Source organism: Ovis aries, chromosome 8 (assembly GCF_016772045.2).
Source record: "Ovis aries strain OAR_USU_Benz2616 breed Rambouillet chromosome 8, ARS-UI_Ramb_v3.0, whole genome shotgun sequence".
Classification (NCBI taxonomy): Eukaryota; Metazoa; Chordata; class Mammalia; order Artiodactyla; family Bovidae; genus Ovis; species Ovis aries.
In genome coordinates this window covers 56,477,922-56,502,668 of record NC_056061.1, presented here as the reverse complement: position 1 = coordinate 56,502,668, position 24,747 = coordinate 56,477,922, and the positions used below count along the sequence as shown (strand labels likewise).

General features: G+C 39.3%; 1 protein-coding gene across 50 annotated transcripts in view; it reads left to right on the top strand.

Moving 5' to 3' along the window:
* Positions 1–24,747, top strand: part of EPB41L2 (erythrocyte membrane protein band 4.1 like 2) — a 211,637-nt gene that overhangs the window by 110,865 nt on the left and 76,025 nt on the right. For all 50 annotated transcript variants that reach the window (XM_027972468.2, XM_042253474.1, XM_060419639.1 and 47 more), the window contains exon 4: positions 18,197–18,301. In XM_027972468.2, the coding sequence (XP_027828269.1) occupies positions 18,197–18,301 (105 nt within the window). The remainder of the gene's footprint in view (positions 1–18,196; positions 18,302–24,747) is intronic.

Sequence of the window (24,747 nt, the reverse complement as noted above, 5' to 3'; positions counted from 1 at the left end):
TGATGCTGCTTATCTCTCGTTCTGTAGCTCTGTACCGGAAATTGGTGTCTGAGGACTGCTTGGGGGGGAAGTATGTTGTGGGAAACTGCAACGATTAATGAACTCGAAAGTACTTAAGGAAATGAACACATTGTGGGAAATAAATACTTTTACTTTATTTGGCCGGGGAGATTAGATTTGTTTCCACTTGTTTACTGTCGTTAAAGATGATAATTATGTCTTTCATGGCTTTTTAGATGCCTATAGTTATTGCTTGCTTTTTTTTTTTCCTTTCTGGATGTACATGTATCTAATTTTCAACTAGAATTTTTGATTATAGCACACCCACTGAAGATGGCCTTAATGTCCTCACTTAGGGCACCTACAGCAGTAGAGGAAAGCATGGCCTGTTCAGGAAGTCTTGAGTTGAAACAGCCTAACTTATAAGGACCTTGTAGAGGAGGATGAGGTTCTACAAGGCCACAAATGTCAGGATAAGAGGATTTAAACTGACCAGTAGAGTGAAAAGGGGCTGAGAAGAAATGGACCAGAGGTTTACAGTTGTTAGTATATAAGACCTAGCAAAATTAAGAATGCTACTTGATTTTAGAATATGACTGTAATAATTTAAGGGAGACTTTTTTATCCACTGCATTGGTTATGATATATACCAGTAGTCTTTATAGATATAGTTTAATCAACGTGATTAGAGCATTGGGAAAGTTAGACAGTTTCCTGTTTTTGTATCTGTCAGTACCTTTGGTTAACGAAAGCAGCACTGTTATATCATTTAATGTCAGTGTTACTGTATTAACTGAATAATTTTTTAAAATCAAGAAACATAGTTCTTGGGGATATTTTTGTTTGGTGTCTTAATATCATATCTGCTTCAGATTATTTGCTTAAAATAGAGAGATCTCCACATATCCAGGACTTCCCTGGTGGCTCAGATGGTTAGTCTGCCTGCAATGCGGGAGACCCAGGTTTGATCTCTGGGTTGGGAAGATCCCCTGAAGAAGGAAATGGTAACCCACTCCAGTATTCTTGCCTGGAAAATCCCATGGGCAGAGGAGCCTGGTAAGCTACGGTCCATGGGGTTGCAAAGAGTCGGGCACAACTGAGCAACTTCAGTTTCTTTCTTTCCACATATGCATGGTTTTTAATCCTCCCTGCCCACTCCTTTCTTGGCTCACTGCTTCTGTATTCTTCTTCCTGTGGGCCATCTAAATGTATTCTCGAACCTCAGGAAAGTGAAGACTACCCAGAGAGCCGTGGCAGCATCATTTTCAAACACTGTTATCTTTGAAGTCTGTGCTCTTTTGAAGAAAGAGAGTGTGTGTTAATACTAAGTGAAAAAAAAAATGCTTCACACGCAATATTTGGAGCATAACTATTGGATAATGGTGCGTTTTTGGAGAATGATTTTACTTAAGTATAAAACACTATGGAAATGGCTTGACTTCAATTAATGTTATTTCTGCAGCCTAAGCCATGCGTTAATTTTGACGCAAGGCTGAGTCTGTGCATTTGTTCCAAATTTTTGTGTGAAGTATTTTTTAAATTAAAGTTAGTAAAAATTACAATTTACATTTTATACTAGTTTACCATCTTGATGATAAACTATCTGAAATACTTTTTGAAAAAAAATCTTTTTATTGAAGATTATGATTTTTTCATGAAGAAAATTTATAATTTCTGTCCTCTGATATGTCTGTTTTTATCTCACTGAGAAATATAATGCTATGTGAGAAACTCCTTTGTTATCAGAATTTAAATTGTAAGAATTTTGGGGTATCTCCTATACTCTGCATTCTGGTTCCAGAGACACCCCTATAGAAGGACTCTTGTGATATTGCCACTGAAGTCATTTACATGCTTGATGTGTTAAAACAGCAGGGCTCTTTCCTCTAAGGAAAAATACAATAAGATGTAGTTGGAGCTGTGGGTATAGAATCAGGAGATCGGTGTTTACTTTCCTTTTGGCTCTTTGGATGTCTTGGAGAAGTCACTTCCTCTTTTTTCTTCTATTCTAAGATTGCAGATTAAGAATGAAAATATTTGTTTCCTCTATTTCTAGGATTGAACTGTCTTTACTATAGCTGATAAGTCTGTGTGTGTGTGTGTGTGTGTGAAGTCTGAAAATAAATGTGAAAGGTCCTGTAATACTTGGGAAGCATGAGTGAATATGCATTCTGAGTTCGAGTTGCTCACATTTTCCTCTGGCATCTGAAATTCGTTCCCACGTGTTGATTTTGTCTGAGAATTGAGGGCATTGTTCTTGCCCACATAGGAATGTCAATGCCATTTTTTCTCAGTGCTGTGAATAAAGCTATCAGAATGTAGGCGCTCTTCGTCAGTGTTCTGTTGATAAAAACTATTTATCAGGCAGTAGAATGGTGTCAAGGTCTTCTTGCCTTTCCTATGTAGAGTACTGGCCTCAGAAATGCAATTTGATATCATTGCTTTTGAGTGTTTTATTTATTTACTTGATTGTTTATGTCTGCTGACATCCTTCAAGGCTGTTCTTTCAGATTTCTATAATTGACCCTTATTTGGTTTACTAGTTAAACAGTTTTAACTGTCTGTATCCTTGGAGAAGATTGGAAGTTGTATCCCTCTCTAAACTCCTGTAAAATAGTATTGGATTTAAATATGACTTAAATAGAACCGTGAACAATTTAGTTGGCATATAGTGTATGCAATTTGAAATTCCAGTGACATAGGTCCAGATGGAATGTCTCTGGCTAGCTATTCATTTATCCCTTTAGCTCAAAAAAGGAATTTAAGGCAATGATTCTATCTAGTAATTTTTATTTAGTAAATGGGAACAGGCTTCCATGCTATGAGAGTAATTTAATGCTTTGGTCCAGCTTGAAGGACACAAGGGGTTCACAGGAGCAGAGCAGGCTCATTAGCTGGGCTTCAGGACACCGTTAGGCCCTCAGACTGTCTTTAGATCTGTTACTACAGGATTTTCTGTGCTTTCCTCTTCGAGCCAAATTGATCTTCTAATCAGGCGCTGAATTGTCTGCCCTTTCTTCTGGTTTCTGACCCAGATCATCTCTGCCATTTTGACTTCCCCATCCACACGCTTCTTCCCTGTCTTTTAATGTCTAGCTTAAATCCAGCTTTCTGGATGTTTTTTCTTCCTCTGAACTTGTTTGCACCAATAATTGGGCAATTAATCATGTGCTGCCTTGTGAAAGAGTCTCTTGTATTGTTGTGTTGAACATCAGTTAAACTCTTTATGTTACTTTTTGATTTCTTTTCATCGCTGTGTTGTTTCTTTACCTGTATTGTTAATTCCTTGAGAAAAAGAACTTTCTTTTCTCTCTCCATAGGGCATTAACACAGGACTTCACCTCTAGCACTACTCATAAAACGTTCATTTTTGGTTTCTCTCTGCTTTCCTGTACTGTTTAAAGTTTTTATCCTTCTTATCTAAGCTAAATGATTGTTTTTGCTTGTTCCCAGTTCTTCTCTCCATCCTCTCCAGTTAGAAAAGAAAGATCACTGTTGTATGTATGTATAATCCTCCATCCTCTCATATTCTTCTATCCACAGCTGCACTGCTTTTTAAGTGCTTAGAAACAGTAGGCTAACTTCTTGGAGAAACACTTCATGGGCTTAAATAAATGAAAATGATTTATCAAATTTCTATAAAGGCTATGAACTGACTGGGCGTGAGAGCGATGCCGAGGTGGCTAAGGAGTGGTCTTGGCCCTAGAGGGAAAGCAGACTCCCAGAGTCTTTCATGTGCGTCTGAACTGCTGTAGGTCAGATGGCTGGCTGGCTGGCTGGGTATAGCCTGGGCTTGAAGAGGAGAGTAAAGTTAACACCTTACTCCCTGCCTCTCTTTCTCTAATGCTCCTCTTTCCTGTTGAGTAAACTGAAAAAAAATGTTATGGTTTTAATTTCTCAGTAGTCAGGAATTCAACCACATGCTCTCTCCTTTGTCTTCCCCACTTGTGGTTTCAAAATCAGGGGATTGCCTTTTTTGCCCTTGTGTCAGTGGTTTTTGAAAGCATTAAACTTGACACTTGAAGTTCACCGCTCACGATGAGCAAACTGCCTGATGTAATTTTGAGGGCAGCATCCACTTCTGCCTCCTTTCTCACACATGCTGCCACGCAAGCTGACTCACAGGTAATTTACTACTTAATAAGTTCGTCCCTTCACCTAAGGGTGATAATAGACCGGGCAACAGATCTTTGAAATTTTTTTGTTTTTCCTAATTTGGAATGACAGTTATTTGAAGGTTGAATAACATTTGAAATGGTGGGGGAAATCATTTTCAGAATAAGTTTTGTACTTTAAAATCTGTTCAGATACATTTTCTCGCTCCCTCAGGTAAGTAGGTTTTAAAAAATGTTAACTCCTTTGCAGAGTTCATCAAATGAGGGGTAATTTTATTTCTCATTCAACAAAAAAACAAAGTATCTTTTGTTAAACCTATTCTGTTCAGATTCCCTCTGTTTTCATTACTCTTATTTCCAATCTCTTTTCCAGTGTTTTCCTGAGCAAATTAAAGATGTTTCTGACAGAGTTTTATTTCTCAGCCATTAGGAAATTTTGCCAAATATTCCCCTCCTTAATCCTATCTTCCTATTCCCACTCCCACTAAGATTTCGATGGAGATTGAGTGCAGGAGCTTGAATAGGGTAACGGAGATTTGAGAATCTGGCCTTTACCCGTGAGCATTTAATGTATTTCACAGAAGCTCGAGCTGAGGCTGTTCTTTCCATCCATCCTTTCCACAGCAGGATCACGACTCGGTGACTAAGGGGAAACATGCGCAGAATTTATCTTCACTATTTACAGCACTGCAATATAGTACGCTGGGCTTCCCAGGTAGACTCAGTGGTAAAGAATCCATCTGCCAAGCTGGAGACATGGGTTCAATCCCTGGGTCGGGAAGATCCCCTGGGGCAGAAAATGGCAACCCACTCCAGTATTCTTGTCTGCAAGATTCCATGGAAAGGTGGGCTACATTCAGAACTGAGTGAGTGAACACACACACACACACACACACACACACACACACAATATAGTATGCTGGTATTTGGATCTTAAAGGGGGTGAAGGCAATGGGACATAATAAAATGTGGCCTATGCAAAGCTACTGAATCAGGCAGAAAAGCAGTTTCTTCAGGCAGGGCGGCTAACTGGTTAAAGTACTTATACATGATCTGTCAGATTGCCATTTTTATATTTGTTATATTCTGTAGCAGAGTTTTACATAAACTCTGTTAGAACAGTTATGATTAAGAATATTTTTCTTTTTTTTTCTTTTTAAACTCTGGAGAGACAGCCTCAAAACTACCAGCTGAACTACTTTTCATAACTGTGTGTTATATTTGTGGATTCTGGCCTTTAAACCTGTTTTGAAGTTGTCTGAGTTTGTGCACCATCTAGTTATTAACATAGGAAGGAAACTTAATCTAAGTCTTACCAGGATCTGCTTGTTATATCCATTGATCTCTTTTCATATTTCTGTCAGCAGCAATTTAAACTGAGTCAAATAGGAATGCTCTAATAAGCTGTTTTTTCTATAGCACAGAAAGCCTGTCTGAATCAAATGTCAAAATTCATTTCAAGGCAAATAGTTTACAGAGAATCTGCTAGCCTACAGAAGTTTGCTGCTTAAACACTTTTTGAAATAAGTTTGAATGCAAACGGTACTTGGCAGTTTCTTAAAATAATACTTAGAAAAATGTAGTGTGCTTCTCTGACCAGCCTCTTTTTATAATCTAACAGTTTAAGTCACTGTTGTTTTTTAAGAGGTTATAGTTTTCACAGATTTCCGCTAAGTTACCTATTCAAAGTGAGTAATAGGAAAAGCTGGACAAAAAGATCTTCAAGCTTTCACTTGTTAAGAGTTATTTTACTGACTGGTTACTGACCTCCATTGTGTGTGCTCAGTTGCTTAGTCCTGTCTGACTATTTGTGATGCTGTGGACTGTAGCCTGCCAGGCTCCTCTCTCCGTGGGATGCCCCCAGCAAGAATACTGAAGTTGGTTGCCATTTCCTCCTCCAGGGACCTCCATTAGTGATGATATATAATTTTCAAGAAAAATAGAAAGTCAAGGATGTCATATTTCCACAATGTTTATGAATTTGGTCTCGAGTAGTATTCATTTAAATACATATTGCGAGTTTAGAAGTAATTTTTGTCCCCCAATATTGATTTTTTTTTCCTTGTCCTCTTAAATTGCTTATAGGTTTTACTTTCAGAGATAAAGTTTTCATGTGAAATAAAAATACATACATAGTTGATTTAAGTACTGCTTTTGGTTTAGATAAATACAAGTGCAGAAGTGCCAAGTTATTATGGGCTGGAGTTGGTAAGAAAATCTTACATTGAGGAGAAAGACTCTTTGAAGAATGAGGTATTGGGTTGGCCAAAAAGTTAACAGAACTTTTTGGCCCAGCCCAGTATTTAGGGTAGGAAGAGAAGGGGGTGACAGAGAATGAGACTGTTGGATAGCATCCCTGATTCAGTGGACATGAGTTTGAGCAAACTCTGAAAGATAGTGAAGGACAGGAAACCTGGTGTGCAGTACTCCTCGGGGTTGCAAAGAGCTGGACACAACTTAGCGACTGCACAACAACGTCGTTGTTTAGGAAGGGCTTCCCTGCTGGCTCAGTGGTAGAGAAGCCGCCTGCCAATGCAGAGTGGCGGGTTCAGTCCCTGCGTTGGGAAGATCACCTGCAGAAGGAAATGGCATCACACTCCAGTATTATTGCCTGAGAAATCCCTTGGACAGAGGAGCCTGGTGGGCTACCGTCCACGGGATTGCAGAAGAGTCCGACATGACTTAGTGACTGAACAACAATAATATTTAGGAAATCTCAACAATACCTAGCCTAATACATTTTTTCACTTGAGAATGGTTAAATAATAAAAGCCAACCAGAAATTTGGGGTTATAGGAAAAGTCTTAAATGCTTACTCCCTTCTATGTCAAGAAAACATAATAAAATTAAACTTTTGTTAAGGGCAAGACATGCTTTGCCTGGCCAGCGTCTTCATTTTTGGCCTGGGCTCTCTGTGGATTGGCTTTCACTAGAGTTCTCTCATCTTGCAGAGCCCGAATACCATTGGTGTTCAAATGGATTCATCTCTTCGCTTCTGCCAAATATTAAGGGGTGGGCTTCCACCCATAGGAGAGGTTGCAAAGAAAACATAAAATATATTAAAAAAATGCATGGACACTATCATTTACCCTTTTCCAGTCTACTTTCCAAAATTTTGTTGGCATCAATCCCATTCTCTTTCTCCTTTCCATTGTCGGGGGCGAGGGGAAGAATATGTGCGTGTGCCCCGGTGTGCACACACCACATCATTTTAGAATAGCTTCCTTAGGGAGCAGAGCTACATGTGTATTTCAATGTACGGTCTCTAATTAGAAGTCCATTTTCTGCTTAGGAAAATCTGAACAATGAGCCTGTTTTATCACCCGGATAAAGTGAAGTGAGCTCTTCCCCTTAGAATAGCACATATCAAAGTTGCCAGGAAGTTTTCTGGGTATCTCATTATAAAAAGACTTTGAATTGGTTGTAGTAGCTTTAGTGGCATCGGTTCTGATCCTGTTTGTGGTTTTCGTGTAGGTGTTTTTTGTTAGTCTTCATTTTTTTGCCTCATTATTTCCCGCAGGTGTCTAGATAGTCCATTTTATTGTGTGTATGTTTGCAATTGGGCAGAGCGGAGGTGGGTCAAGGTAAAAGAATGGAAATGCTATTTCACTTAAAATACATTATTTTTTTGGCAATTGATAGGAGAAGGCAATGGCACCCCACTCCAGTACTCTGGCCTGGAAAATCCCATGGACGGGGAGGAGCCTGGTGGGCTGCAGTCCATGGGGTCGCTAAGAGTCGGACACGACTGAGTGACTTCACTTTCACTTTTCACTTTCATGCATTGGAGAAGGAAATGGCAACCCACTCCAGTGTTCTTGCCTGGGGAATCCCAGGGATGGGGGAGCCTGGTGGGCTGCCGTCTGTGGGGTCGCACAGAGTCGGACATGTCTGAAGCGGCTTAGCAGTAGCAGCAGGTATGATTTAATTTTTATTCACTTGGTTTGGGTCATTAGGTACTTATTATATAAAGTCTGTGGCTTTGTTCATCAAACATTTCTGGACATTGGTGACAATGTTGGGTGTGGGGGGCGTCCTTCAACAAGAATGGACTTCGGAGAATTTCACTGTGTAGTCGGCAGTAAGATACACTGTAACTCTTCATTCACTGTGCCTGAGATGGGGGGCAGAGGAAAACTGCCTTTTGCCAGGAAATGAATTTACTGTGAGAGATAACTGCTAGGAAAAATAAACATTTAGATTTATTTCCTTCATAATAAGAAAGCCATGAGGTGATTTCAGATTCTATTTCTTAAGAGATCTTTATGAGCATGCAATGCAGAGTAAGGAGTATTGTAACAGCAGGCGTCTTTAGCCTCCTGTAGCTTGATCCACCCTGGAGGGTGAATGCATCTGTCCACAGGCTTTCAGGCCAGATATCCTTCTTCCTAGTGATACTGCTTACTTTAGTTATCCCTGTTCTTCCCCCTTCAGGAAGCCTGATTGGATCTGTAGATTTGCTGGATATGCATACATGCGCCAGTCCACCTGCCCTTTCTTCCACTAACATTTTAGACATTTTATTCCTGAGTCTCCGGCAGTTAGATTATTTCATCAATCACATGTTGTTTTTACTTAAGATTTCCCAGGAAATGTTAAACTGACTGCAAATTCTCCTGGAAAAGTTATGATGGACTTAAGTATTTACATTTGGACATGTTACAGACCTCACAGGGGTGGGGATGGGAGTTGAAGATAGGGAATAATTGACTGGAAACCCACTTACCATGTAAAAATATTGTTTCTGTTGGAAAAGATTCTGAATTCCAAGCAGATGTCACATGTCACACATTCTGCATTTTAGGGCAGAAGTAAGATAGGAGGGCTTTGAGTTGACCATCTGAATATGTGATTGCATGTGTGCAGAGAAGTATTATAAAGGACGTTTCCAGCTTATGAACAGGTTATATATGTATGTCATATTTCAGAAAATTATTTATCTGGAGTGTATGTTTTGCCACAGAAGTAATGTACAAATAATTAGACTTGCAAGTCAATTTATAAAAGTATACATATAAGTTTCTGAACTGAGTTCTGGGTGCTAAATCTCAGAACAGGTGGAAAAGGACAGAATTTCTACCTCATTTTTCTAATTCAGGCCAAAATTTAAAGTCCCTTTTTTCCCCATCTTGTTTTTCTGTTTCTTAGTGCTTGTTGCCACCCAGACTTTCTTGTTGCTAGCTCCATGATGATGTCCTGTTTTGTAGTTTATAATACAGAAAAGTGCTATGCTACCTGCCTACTGTCTCTCCATTCAGAATCAAAATTCTTCTAACCCCAAATGTTAGCAGATCTCTCAGCTAAGTAACGAGAGAATTAGCAGCCTGAGTGAATGACTCCAGTGTGTGGATGATTGCTTCTATGGCCTTCTAGGAGACATTAGCATTTTAACAGAAACCTGTTCACACTAAAGCTTCACAAGTTGTCGGATTTCACTCATGAGGCCAAGGGAAATGAAAAATGAAAGCGGTTTGTGAAGGAGGTAGAAGGCTGTGTTTGAGGTGTCCTTTCGGGGAGGCATGCCCTGACACTCCTTAACTTTCTTGCTGAATCTCCATGTTTTGGATCCCTCACAGTTGTTCCTCTTCTGTAGTTGAACTAGTTGATTAGAGATAAAGGATATGTGGCTATGGACAAAGATTAAAGTTTGTTTCATTTATTAAAACTAAAAATTAGCATTTATTTGCCATTTTCCATATACCATAAAGGTGAAACATTTTTCTATCTTATTTGCCATCTAAACTTATCTGATTGCTTATGAGGTGATTTGTGTGCTCTGTGAAGAATTATGAAACATTTCAAAACCCAACAGATGGGAGTAGAGAAGCATTCCATGTCAGTATTGCATGTAGACTTGGATAGACTTGGAATCACTGAATCATGAAATAGGGCTTTATAACATAGGGGAAAGGCAAGCTCCTCTGTTCTTGAGGAGTTAATTAAGGCATGCATGTGATTTTATTAAAGATGAGCCTCTATGCTGCTTCTAGCTACACTAGAATTTCCTTTAATAATATTGCAGGATACAGTTACTTGAGCATATTTTTCAGTGTGTTCTGGCCTAGCATATGCTTTGTTTTGTAGCAGCCTTTTAATTTTTATTTCTAGTTCCTAAAACTACACTGATAGTGTTTTATGGCATTCATGTCAACAGCACTGCAGAATTTCCCGTGTTCAATCACGATTCCTTGAATCCTGTGGAAGGGAAAGAAATAGAGATTTTGTAATGACCTATGAGAAGATTTTTCACTTTTCCTCCCTCCTCCCTTGGAGGCTGTTCTTGAAGGAATTGTGGGCTTTCCAGGTGGCTCAGTGGTAAAGAATCTGTCTACCAGTGCAGGAGACGTGGGTTTGATCCCTGGGTTGGGAAGATCCCCTGGAGGAGGAAATGGCAACCCACTCCAGTATTCTTGCCTGGAGAACGCCATGGACGGAGGAATGTGGCCGGCTACAGTCCATATTGTCACAAAGAGTTGGATGCTACTGAGCACTCATGCACTTGAAGGAATACTGTGTAGGGAAAGTGAAAGTCGCTCAATTGTGTCTGATTCTTTGCAACCCCATGGACTATACAGTCCATGGAATTCTCCAGGCCAGAATACTGGAGTGGGTAGCCTTTCCCTTCTCCAAGGGATCTTCCCAACCCAGGGATCGAACACAGGTCTCCCTCATTGCAGGTGGATTCTCTTTTCTTGTTATCCTTGGTAGTGTCTTATAAGAAAACCTATCATATGTGAAGGTTTTATAAAAAATTTTATTTTATGATATATAAAATATGTATAATATATATACATATTATTTTTTGAGCAGTCAGAAAGACTTTTTCAAGTTTAATGATAAGGGGAATGAATGGAACTTAAAAATCTTCATTATAATGATATTTACTCTGGAATTACATTTTTCAGACACACACAATTGTTGGATGTTATTTCTTCCTTTTTTCCAGGATTTGAATGAACTTTGGGATTGAGGTGTGTCATTTAGATGGGTAGGAAAAGAATGACCTGATAAAATGATGGCCTGAAACTATCTCAGACACTCCTTTCCCCTTTTGTGTGGTTCTCTTTGATGTCCTCCACCCCCGCGACAGTGTCTCGGGTGTTGTGTTTGCTCTGTGTGTACCTTTCTTCCCGTGGCCTTTTGTATTTGCACAGTGCAGTTGTGAGCTAGCGCAAAATGCATAGCTCAAGGCTTCGATGTATGGCTCGCATTGTATGCTTCCCAGCACTGTCTGCTGGGCGCACAATAACTGCAGTGTGGAGGGGCCCACACGGAGACAGTGATGGTGCTTTATAGAACGCCAGTGGCGTGTGGCATCAACTGCAATGTGCCGGGTAAGCAGTTGCACAAATTCCTCCAAGTCAAGAGGCCTCCAGAAATGTCATGTTTGGGCCTCAAGAGCGAATGCCATAAATAACAGCGCAGGCATGGGGGAACTCCGCGTCTCAGATTCCAGCCTGCCTTTCTTCAGCTGGGCTTGCTATAGATTGCTGAGCCTTCCCAACCCCTCCCAAAGGAAGCTAGTCTTCTAATCCTTGAAGAATATATATTTTAAATCTACCTGAATTGTCTTGCTTTGTCTCTGTCCTTTGGATGTCTCTCATGGGTTATGTCATCTTTTAAAGAAAAAAAAAAAACCTGATACCTGGGATGTAGACCAAAGGACTGTTAAAATTTTTTGTTTGTTTGTTTAAGTTTTCAAGCCATTGATTTTATACTTCTGTTCAATGATATTCTTGGAGTTAGGGAGAGGTAGATGGGGGGAAAGTTGATTGTAAAGCTTGCTGGCATTTAATATAGGAAGTAAGATTTCTTTTGGAAGTGTACTTGGCAAGTTGATTAACTGTTGTATGGCTTTAATTGTTTAGTTAACTGGTGCTACATTATCAGAATAGAGATGAACACAGTTTGTACTCTATAAAGATTCTAGTGTAAGAAGAGATATAAAGCAAAAGCACGCTTCAGATAGCAAGAAGAAATAACAGCGACTGATGTCCTAGAGAAGGAATGTGTAAAGACTGCAAAACCCCACAGTCTCCTTTTGGATAAAGGTGGTGCATGGCAGGCTCTTAAGAGAAAGGAGCACATTGATTTTTCTGCCGACGTCATTCCTTTAGTTCCCAGGAAGTATTTGGGAGAGCTCTAATTACTAAGGAAGAGTCAAGTACAGTGTAGAACTGTGAAAGTAAAATGTAGGTCTGTGGCTATTCTCCTAGAATCCAGTTGGCAGTGTATGTCTAGCTTAGTTCCTTGAATATCTATGGGTTGGTAGTCCATGAGCTCTAGAGCCAGGGGCTTCCGTAAGACTGAGAGCCAGAAGACCTGCTTCTAGACTCAACTCTGCCAGCTTAAGTGCCAAGCCATTGCCCTCAATGGATCTTTTGGCCTACACGTGAGCTGAGTTACTCAATGAAGCGCTGCTATTGGAGACACTGAAGTGAGTGAGACACACTATTGCTTAAAGAACCCAGTCTTCAGAAGTAGAAAGTATCAAAAGAAGTAGGACTAAAGAGTAAGTACCGTAGATGTGAAATAAAGTACTTAAAGGAGAAAGATAAATATTAGAAGATTGGAATAGGCTTCAGGGAGGAGAATTTGGAGCTTTGTCTTAGAGGTAGGGATTTAACATTTGGAAATTAAGATAGAAAAGAAATTTGGAGCTTGCCTTGGCAAGTTAACTGCTCTTTTTATGTGGGACTGGCAGCACCTGCCCATAGTTACTACAACTAATGAACCAGCCACATATACTTGTATCTTAATACACATTGTAAAGCAAAATATCTGTGTATTGCGCTTGGTTGAAGAATGTGTTTGTAGTCCCTTCATGAACCATAATTCAAGTTGTTTATAGAAAAATAAAAACAATGATAATATGAGAAAATTGCCTAATACTAATGTTTATGGACATCGCAAATAAGAATTCGATTCTTTAAAAGAAATTCAGGAAATCCGACTGAAAAAGTTAGATCAGTTAAACTCTCTATAACCTCAGTTTTCTCATTGTGAAGTGAGATTGAGTGTAGTAACTGAAAGCTCTTTATAATGATACTTAAAATCAGTTATTATTTTAGAATAGTTCAAAAAGTTTCTGGGCTTTCAGCTGCCTTTTAATGCATTCACATAATGTGCCAAATATTTTATTAAGTACTTTAGTACATTTAACTTTTTGATCACCATCATAAGGTGACTCAAGACATGCCTGAGGTTACACAGCAGTTAAGAGATTGGGCTGGTGTTCAAATCCATGTCCCATTCTGCTCTGGTAGTGATGCTCTTCAGTTCAGTTCAGTTCAGTTCAGTCACTCAGTCGTGTCCAACTCTTTGCGACCCCATGAATCGCAGCACGCCAGGCCTCCCTGTCCATCACCAACTCCCGGAGTTCACTCAGACTCGCGTCCATCGAGTCAGTGATGCCATCCAACCATCTCATCCTGGGTCGTCCCCTTCTCCTCCTGCCCCCAGTCCCTCCCAGCATCAGAGTCTTTTCCAATGAGTCAACACTTACTATCATGCTATTGAGATGGATGATTCACATGAATGGTGATGCTTGCCAGAATCTAGGAGGGGAGAAGGAACAATCTCACTTTGCATGCCCCCAACACAATTTTTTTTTGTTGTTGTTACACACGTGGCATGTGGGATCTTAGTTGCCTAGACCAGGGATCAAACCCTTGCCCCCTGCAATGGAAGCGTGGATTCCTAACCATTCCTGGACCCCCAGGGAATCCCACCCTCAACATTTTTATGTACTTGTATTATGAAGTGTATCTTGATTAGTCTCTCCAAATGATGAGGATTATTACTTATGGAGTGAGTTGTGAACAGCATGAAAGCAAAAAAGAAGTGGTGAGTCACTGGGTTGTGTTGCTGTCAGAGCATACTCAGGCAAGTTTGATTATAGATTAATATTTATGAAATGTAATAACTTGGTACAGTAAATATGTATCATTTACTATGTCTCTGATAATTTGGTATGCTTTCTTTATGAGATTAGAAGAAATAAGCTAATTTGTTTGCCTTTTTAAATTAGATTCCAAGGCAGATCAGTTTTAGGTGTTTTAAGAGTAACTTCTTGAGTTTTCTATTACAGTTTTCTTTCTCTACTCCTTATTCCCCAGCTCCTGTTTCTCCCTCTCGTATCTTGATGGCTTTGTAGTATCTATTTTTTTTAAAATACTTGTCAAAATCTTTTGAATGTTAATGTGTATAAATAATTAATGGAATAAAGTGATTGTAGGTTAATGGGTTTTATTTTATCTGACTAAAGATCCATTGGGTTTCCTTAGTTTGAGAATTTTAGCGTTTATCATCCATTACTCTTTTACTATTGCCTCTTTCTTATTTTATTGTCTTCATCTAGAATTCTGGGAAGGTATGTATAGAATAGATCCCCTCTTCTAGCTTACAAGTCTGAAATTCTTTCATAGTCTTTATCTGTCTTTGCTTCATTTTGGGTAGTTTTTTTCAGATCTGTCTTCCACCTTTTAACTGTATCAAACCATGCCCATTTGGATTATAATTTAATTATTCTAGTTTTATTTTTAAATGTTCTAATTGGTTCTTTTCAGAAGTTCTGCTTTTTGATAGTTATTTTTTCCTTGTTATTTTTTCCTGATATTTCCCTTTAAAATGTTTATTTCTTTAAATATAAAAATGCTAATTTTGTGTTCTGTACTTGATAATTCCGTTGTCTACTGTCTGAATTTCTGACTGATATCATATCTAATGCTCAATAATAGTAGCTGGTTTCCTTATGTATCTTTAATCTTTCTGATTATACTTGTTGGGATTTTATCTATGAGAACCATTTATTTTCCTTTTCCTTAGGAATCATTCCGATGCCACAACCATGGTGAGGTTATGATATTTCTCAGCCGCCTTTGCTCATCCATTCTCGGCGCTTCTCCCTTGCACTTTTGTATATGCATCTTTCAGCACATGCCTCTTGGCTTTGTTGCTTTTTTGTCCTCCCAACCAGTTAAGTTCCTTGAGGGTGGAGATGCTGAATGAAAGCTTAAGTAATACTTGTCTGCAATTAAGATCTTATCGAGCATTTAAAATATCTGTTTCCTGGAGAAGGGAAGGAGAGAATCGTGCAGAAGCAATCTGAGCATGTAGAAGATATTTTGGTGTTTGTTGGATGTGGGCTAATGAAAGACCGTTGGGAATACAATTCAACTGTGATTGAGAGAGGCACTTGGTTTGGCACTTTAATATACACTATCTTCCTGGGTTTATTTGGCCCTCACAGTGAGCTGTGAGAGAGCTGCTATCTCATTTTACAGTTAAGGAGATGAAGTGGTTCATCCATTGTTAGACTTGTCCAGTAATAGTAAAGTGCTTACAGAAGCTGAATGAGGGAAGGGCTGGGTCTGACTCCAACCGCCGAGTGAATGCCTCCCTGTGCTGCCCAGCACCAGACTGCGGCAGTGAGCTTTGTGGGTACTTTGCTCTTAATCTTTTAGGGGAATTCTGTCCATGAGAGCATGTTTCTATTTTTGAAATGGAAAGCAGTGAGAAAGTATGATTTATTAATAAAAATTGATGGTAAGGCAATGTTGGAATGTGTTTTTCTCTTTGAACTGAGGTATGTGTTAGTATTTATAGATGTCAGTTGTCTTAACTATCCTTTTTACCCTAATTTCAAATAACATTCCAACCAAATAAAATAGCATGAATCTCCTTTGAGGCTGTCACATTTCACCATGATTTTTTAGGGCTAATCCACTTCAGTAGTTAGCTTATTTGAAAGGAGTTGTCATTCTGTCAGAGGTTTCCTAGAAGTAACACCTTTGCTTGGAAACTATATCTGATTAAAGGCCGACTGCCTATATAAGCATCCATTGAGTTCTCAGTGTCTTTCTAAATAAGATGATCTCTTGTTTATAGTAGATGAAATCTTCTGTGACCTATTTTATACCTCCTTATAAGTGCATAGTGTGTGATGAGCAAGTAGACAGATGTGGCAAGAGCTGTAACAGTTTTCTCCCTTTTGCTATCTTAGATAAGAACACTTCCTAATTACAAAGTAGTCACTGGAATTATCAATACAACTATGATCAGTCACTGTGAGCGTGAGTGGTAGCTGTCACTACATTTAAAATAAGTATGTCACATAGAATATGCTGTATTATTGTATTTTCATTTGATTCAACAAGCATCTATTATGCTGGGCAATCTACTCTCTAGAGACTGAACAATATTGTTGAAATTAATGTCAGAGAAATTGAATTCTATCTTAGATTATTGATTACTTTTAAAATATTTTTCACTATTGTTTGCAACCAAATCTCATATCTATTCCAGGCACTTATGAAGAGATAATGGATTTTACTGCACATTTAAGAAAGGAACTATCATGATATGAGTCACCTTCTCCTTATAAAGTCAATTAAAATACCTCCAAACTCAGAGTCTTAATTATATAGATTAATAATTGCTTGCAGATAATGAAATTCTGAAACTTTCCATTTAGAAGCTTAATGCTAAATTTCATGTAAGTGAAATTAGTTATTTTTCATGTTTTAAAAACTCTCCAGCTTTTAATAAGAACCAATATTGACTAAGCCCTCACTATCCGCATGCTGTTCTAAGCTCTCATCATGTGTTATAAGTCATTTAGCACTTAACCACATCCTGTATGGTAGATTCCATTATCATTTAGTAGATGTACAGATTAAGACAAATAGTTAAGTGTCTTGTCCGTAGTCACGTAGATTATAAATAGTGGAAAGGCATTTAGAACTTTGGAATTTGGAATCTGGAGCCCAGTACTCTCATTTATTACACTATATCTGTGTAATGTGTGGACATACAAACGCTTATCTGTTTCATGTATACTTTATCATCGTTTGGATCTGTAGCGAGGTGGATAGCACATTGCTTATAATGTTGAAATCACGTAATCTGTGTGGCTCTTCTCCCTCTTCCCTCTACTATTTAATGTAATTCTTTTCCTAAAAAAGAAGTGTTTAACTATACAAATTTGATAATAAAGGTTGCAGATTCTCCTTCACAAGTGTTTCAGGCATGGATTTCTTACCTCTGCTTCCACAAGCAGAGAAAAGAAACACACACTTGAATCAAGTTTCTGTGAAGACTTTATCTTTTGAAAACCCTTATCAGTGTTGTCCCAATTGGAAATTGAAAAGTCTTTTATATCTTACTCCATTTTTAAAGATTTTTGTGTGGCAAGCATTCATTTTCATACTCTGGATGAACTAACTGGTAGACATTTCGATAATGTGAGGCATTTGTCTCGAGGATGAACATGTGTATCTTCTGGCTTGTTCCTTTCTCACTTGCAGTACAGGGGTTGTTTATATCCATGCAGGGGAAGGAGTGTGTGTCTGACCCAACTCTGCACTTGGTTCCCAGGGCTGTGGAGTCACCACTTTTAATTGGAGTCACCACTTTGTTTTGACATTGATTAAATAGTGAAATTTTCTTTTGAAGCTGTCATAGGCTTTTATATCTTTGTTGATAGTAAATTAAATCCTTGGAGGCAGCTGATTTACTGTCTCAGCTTCATTCTCTTCTATTTTTAAGATTTGTTCTAAGGAGTGAACGCCATATTATCCTCCAGAAAAAGTGTAACTTTGTATTGAAAAACATAATTTCTACTCTACAGATACTTTGGAATAAAAATCACACTTACGTAGTGATGGGATGATTCATGTTAGGGTACACGGAGCTTAATGATTTTCCTGGGGAGAGTGTACACAAGCCACTTTGAGGAACTGAGGGAGGCAGCTTGGATGTACTTTTGTACTATTTTAAAAACAAGTGAACTCTTTAAGCATTTTCCTTTTTTTAGTTTTTGAAATATTAACACGGAATAGCGGTAAAGTCTAGACCATCTGGCTAATCATGCTTTCGTTTTGGAATTTAGGTTCTGTGTGGGAGTGGGGAATTTAAAATGAAAAAGTTATGAATCATTTTTGGGTATTGTTTTAATAAAGGATCGGAAAATAAATACCGTGTTAATTTATGCCAGGTAATTTTATCTGATATGATGTCCTTGATTATAGCACTCATGGACCTTTAGTGCTTGAAAAGTAAAGATGCTTTTTTTTCCTCAGAAACGTGCGAAGGGGCAAGTGTTATTTGACAAAGTGTGTGAGCATCTCAATCTCTTGGAAAAGGACTACTTCGGACTTGTGTTTCAGGAGAACCCTGAGCAGAAAGTAAGTGAAGTTATCTTAAGTTTGTTTATATTGCCTTAAAAAAAAATACTGTGTGTTTCTCTTAACTGGTGTAAAATTTAGTTTTCAAATAACTTATTTTATGTTTTTATTATGACAGTTTATGTTCATTGTGGTGGTGGTTTAGTCACTAAGTCGTGTCCGACTCTTGCGATCCCGTGGACTGTAGTCCGCCAGGCTCCTCTGTCCATGGGATTCTCCAGGCAAGAATACTGAAGTGGGTTGCCAGTTCCTTCTCCAGGGGATCTTCCCAACCCAGGAATTGAACCCTGGTCTCCTGCATTGCAGGCAGATGATTTACCAACTGAGCTATGAGGGAAGCCCCAGTGTTCATTGTAGGAATTTGGAAATGTTGAAAACTTTTGTTTTCATGTGTAACTTTTTGCTGTTGTGGATGTGTATGCTTTTCCATTTTTATTTTAAACAGAATGGAATGGCTTATCCTACACGAATTATTAGAAATTGAAAGAACTGGTTTTAAAATTTTTATTTTGAATTTTTAGCTCTTGAATTCATCTGTATTCTAGGAGTTAAGCTTACCTAAAAAGCAAGGAAGGAGGCATATTGGAAGAAACACCAGGTGTCCGTGGGGATTCTCCAGGCAAGATACTGGAGTGGGTTGCCATGTCCTTCTCCAGGGGATCTTCCCAACCCAGAGATTGAACCCAGGTCTCCCACGTTCCAGGCAGATTCTTTACTGTTTGAGTGACCAGGGAAGCCCAAAAAGCAGGGAAGGAGGAATATCGGAAGAAATATCAGGAGTACCCATCTGTACATGTCTGGAGGTTCAGGAGAGTGTTTGCCTTGCCGAATAGATTAGTGATTGTGCAGGGATGAAGGTATTCCTTACCCTGTTGTGTGGGTCATTGGGAGCAAAACAGAAGGCGGAGTCCAGCTTGACTCAAGTGGTAGAGTGATTGATTGAGTAATTGATTTGGGCTGTACCAGGGTAGATTTGGGATCAGTTTATTGTCTGTAATTTTGTTGCACTTCTGCTTTTCTAGCATGCTGTTTCTGAATCTTTTTATCACAGGATGATGATATAAACGGGTTTATTCTCACCTGTTTAGAGCTGTGAGTCTCAGCACAGTTGTCTGAGCTGTTTGATTTAGTAAATGAATTAAACAACCCGTAATAGCCTGCTTTTTATATGTACAAACTGCAAGAGAAAAAAAGAATACAAATTTTCCCCAGGTACTCTCATATTTTCCTGTGGAGTCAGAGGAAAATGTTTTAATATACCCTCTTAAGTTGTTTTCCGGAGGTGCGCAAATTAACAAAAGATGACAAAAGATGACTTTTATTGATGTGAGTAAGTGGGAGTTCACAGAAAACTGTGACTGCAGGAAGTGGTTAGGGCATCTTAACAGAGGAAAGAGGTAGGAAAAGGCACTTATGGAAAATGAGTGACTTTTAGGAAAGATGAGGGTCCTGTGGGAGAACAGGTGGGAGACAGGCTAGTTTTGTGCCGGTGTCTGTTTAGCTGAGGGCTTCTCCTCTCAGTGATAAGAGTCAGTCTTTGCTGGTTGGAAGGAACCTTCCAAGGAAGGGAAGAGATTTATGACAACCTAGTTCTCCTACTTCCAGGTAAAAGGAAAGCCTATTCTTACGTGTCTGCGAGTTCACTCAGACTCACATCCATCGAGTCGCTGATGCCATCCTGCCGTCTCATCCTCGGTCGTCCCCTTCTCCTCCTGCCCCCAATCCCTCCCAGCATCAGAGTCTTTTCCAATGAGTCAACACTTCGCATGAGGTGGCCAAAGTACTGGAGTTTCAGTTTTAGCAGCAGTCCTTCCAATGAAGACCCAAGACTGATCTCCTTTAGGATGGACTGGTTGGATCTGCTTGCAGTCCAAGGAACTCTCAAGAGTCTTCTCCAACACCACAGTTTAAAGGCAGCAATTCTTCGGTGCTCAGCTTTCTTCACAGTCCAACTCTCACATCCCTACATGACCACTGGAAAAACCACAGCCTTGACTAGATGGACCTTTGTTGTAGCAGTTAGGGATCCCTAATTGCTGCATTTGAACTCCTCATTTGCTGCATGAGTGATCTAGTTCTCTGACCAGGGGTCCAACCCAGGTGCTATCCATTGGGAGTCTTAGCCACTGGACCAACAGGGAAGTCCCCTGAAGTAGTAGATTTGATCAGCCAGGACTCTGTGAACATCTGCCTGATCCCAGAGTGTACTGAGATGGTTTCTGCTCCAGGACTTTCTTGAGATGCCGCTAAGCAGGACCATCAGAGTACTCTAATGCTTGATGCTAATTCCAGGGACCTTCAGGGCTTCTCCTGTTCCCTAAGCATGTTAAAGAAAGAACTATTCACCAGTTCTGTCAATTAACTAGACTTAACTTGTAGCCTTCTGTCTTTGTCAGTTTGAGCTTCTCTAACAAAGTGCTGTAGGCTGAGTGATTTATAAACAGTAGACTTGTATTTCTCATTGTTTGGGAGCCTGGGAAGCCAAGCAAGGTGCCCACTGATTCAGTACGTGATAAGGGCCCCTTCCTGGCTCATGGAGCTCCTGTGGTATCCTCACATGGTGGATGAGCAGGAGGGCTCTCCAAAGCCTCTTTTATAATGTTGCTAATCGCACTCATGTGGGCTCCACCTTCATAACCTAATCACCCTAAAGGCCTCAACTCCAAATACTATCATATTGGGGATTAGGTTTCAGCATGTGCATTTTGGGGAAGGACACGTGCCTTCAGTTTCTGTCACTCTCCTCATTGTTAAGGAAGTTCTTTTTCTACTTCACTTTCTGAGTATTGGGACTTAACTCTGGTGGAGAAGATACTGATTTAGGGCGAAGAGTAAAGGCTGGGTCCAGGATTATGCTCTAAAGGGAAGCCTTTTGGAATCTGTTAGATGGTGGCTGTGGGCAGACTCACTGTGATGGTTCTGAGGATGCCCAGAACACTTGGTCACAGTGTGACCTTTGCAGTTACCTCCCAACATCTAATATTCATCTCAGTCAGTTGGTAGGTGAATATAGACTGTAAGTTTTATTTATCCACAGGCCTTCATTATTTGTATTTATACATCCTGGTAATGAAATGCAGGATACAAACAGTGATGATTATGTATAAATTGAATTTTCTCAACTTGCTACATTTTAAATCCTTGATACCTAATTTGTGGTTTAATTCCACATTGAAACCGATGACAATTAAATTGCATGCCTACCCACTGAATAGTGTGTAAGCGTTCTTATTAGAACTCTGTTTAGAATACTTTTCTTAGAAGTAATAACATATTAGACATTCATCAACTAAATAAACTAGGTGCTCTTTTAGACTTTAAATTATAAGATAGTCTTGATAATGTTTCCAACTATGTGCCCTTTTGTTGGCCCTCAAAGCTGTAAAAGAGAAAGTGATGGAAATTTGGCTAGGAGCACTTAATCTTTCTTAAGAAGGAAAACCATCAGTATATTGTAAAATATGTAGAATAACTTCTTTAGAAACATGATATGCTATATTAAGACATACAGTATTTCTGAAACACTAGACTTGCATGATGAAGATATTTAGATAGTAGGAGTCTCTCTTTTTTATTTTGCTGACTCTTCATATATGTGCCTGACCCATGTCTTTCTCCTGTATCTCAGACTCATATACTTCACTCTCTACTGGACACTCCAGTCACTCATCTAAAAGCCAGCTAGTCTTCTGAACTTCAGCTTCATCTATTCCCCAAAGTGGTATAGATTGCTTCCACTTTTTATACCTCTTTTCATTGCTTGTCAGTCAATAAGTTCTGTCTTCTACCTGCTGACATCCTGGTTCTCTTTGTCCAGTGTTCTTGATTTGGTTTAGGCCCCTGTCATCTCTTGCTTTTAATATTTGATTAGCCTCCTAACTGGTTTAACTGCCCAGTCCCAGACCTCTGTGATCATTCTTCTCCCTACTGCTAGATCGAACTTTCAGGAAGGCATAGCCCATCTTGGCACTCCTTGCTTAAAACCATTGAATGGATGCAATCTAACCCTCTTAGTGTGGTTTACAAAGCTCTTGGTCAAGTGACCGTGATCCACTTCTTTGTCTTCCATTTCTCAGTAACTTTTCACAAAAACTCATATTCAGTTCACACCATATTTCTCTCATAAGGGAAGCTTTGCCAGTCCATAGTATATCTGCTTGAATATACTATTCCTTGTATTTGGAATATCCTTCTCATTATTTTTCTTTTTTTGAATCCGAATGTCTATTACTCCTGAAGATCCAGCTTAGGTACCCTACTCTATGAGATTTTCCTTGGTTGTTTTCCACCATCATTCTTCCTGGCCCCAACTCAAGGAGAGTTGATAGTTCTGTCATCTAGACATTTCAGTTCAGTTCAGTCACTCACTCGTGTCTGACTCTTTGCGATCCCATGGACTATAGCATGTCAGGCTTCCCTGTCCATTACCAACTCATCCTCTGTTGTCCCCTTCTCCTCCTGCCTTCAACCTTTCCCAGCAATAGGGTCATTTTCAGTGAGTCAGTTCTTCACATCAGGTGGCCAAAGTATTGGAGTTTCGGCTTCAGCCTCAGTCCTTCCAATGGATATTCAGGACTGATCTCCTTTAGAATGGACTGGTTGGATCTCCTTGCATTCCAAGGAATTCTCAAGAGTCTTCTCCAACACCATGGTGCAAAAGCACCAATTCTTCGGTGCTCAGCTTTCTTTATAGGCCAGCTCTCACATCCATACATGACTACTGGAAAAACCATAGTCTTGACTAGACAGACCTTTGTTGGTAAAGTAATGTCTTTATTTTTTAAGCTGTCTAGGTTTGTCATAGCTTTCCTTCCAAGGAGCAAGCATCTTTTAATTTCATGGCTGCAGTCACCATTTGCAGTGATTTTGGAGCCCAAAATAATAAAGTCTGTCACTGTTTCCATCATTTCCCCATCTATTTGCCATGAAGTGATGGGACAGGATGCCATGATCTTAGTTTTCTGAATGTTGAGTTTTAAGCCTGCTTTTTCACTCTCCTCTTTCACTTTCATCAAGAGGCTCTTCAGTTCTTCTTCGGTTTCTGCCATAAGGGTGGTGTCATCTGCATATCTGAGGTTACTGATATTTCTCCTGGTAATCTTGATTCCAGATAGACATCTAAACATTTAGCACAAATATCCATCTAGACGTTTAGCACACATCTTATTTATCAGTCTTTCTCCCCATTGTTCTAGAAACTGTGTGGCTTCTGTATGTCTAGACAGTATCAAATATTTAAAAATACTCCCCGTGTGCCATCTCACACCCATTAAGATGGCCACTATTAAAAAAAAAAAAAGCAGAAAATAACAAGTGTTGGCAAAGAAGGATGGTGAGAAAATTAGAAAACCTGTACACTGGTGATGGAAAAGTAATATGGTGCAGCTATTAGGGAAATAGTATAGGGGGTAGTCAAAAAATTATAAATAGAATTGCCAAGTGATCTAGTAATCCCAGTTTTGGGTTTATATCTCAAAGAATCAAAAAGTAGGGTCTTGAAGAGGTGTCTGTACACCCACGTTCATTGTATCACTACTCACAATAGCCAAGAGGTGGAAGCAGCCCAAATGTTCTTGATGGATGAGTTAGATGAACAAAATGTGGCTTATTCAGAATATAGTGAATGGAGTGTTTTTGAGCATAAAAGAAGGAAGTCTTGTTAATCCTGTAACATGGGTGAACCTAGAGGATATGACAGTCAATGAAATGTTGAGTCACAAAAGACAGTTACTGTGTGAGTCCCTTGTCTGAGGTATTCCCTAGTCAGGCCCATGGAAAAACAGAGTAAAATGGTGGTTACCTGGATCAGGGGGAGGGGATAATGGAAAATTGTTGTTCAATGGGGATAGAGTTTGTTTTGCAAGATGAAAAGTTCTAGAATCTGTTGCACAGCAATGTGATAAACTTAGTTCTGCTAAACTGTACAGTAAACACTGGTTAAGAGGATGAATTTTATGATTTTTTTTTTTACCACATTAGAAAACATTACTACCAGTATGCAAACTAGTATGCATCTGCAACTCTGGCAGTGAATAATTAAGACCTAAATTCCGCCTTCACGAATGTCCCCACTTAGTCCCAGTTGAGAAGATGAGAAGATTGAGTAATTTGGGTTTTTTTCTTTTCTTTTTTTTTTTTTCACTCTGTTAATAAATTTTGACTACTGCTCTATAGGAAGAGTTCAGGTTACTAACAGGGAAGACTTCCTAGGAGAGAATGATGCTTATGCAGAGACCTGAAGTTTGAGTGGGCTTTGGCTGGGCCAAGGGACTTAGGAAGCACACACATAGGGCCCTGAGTAGGAACAGCTGACTGCTTGCAAAATGAAAAGATGTCTCTTGTGGCTAGTGAGGGGAGACCGAGTGTTGATAGGGGTCAGGTTACGCAGGGCTCTCTAGGCTGTATATTTATTTATCAAGGCTTGGGAGATCTCCTTTATGCTCAGA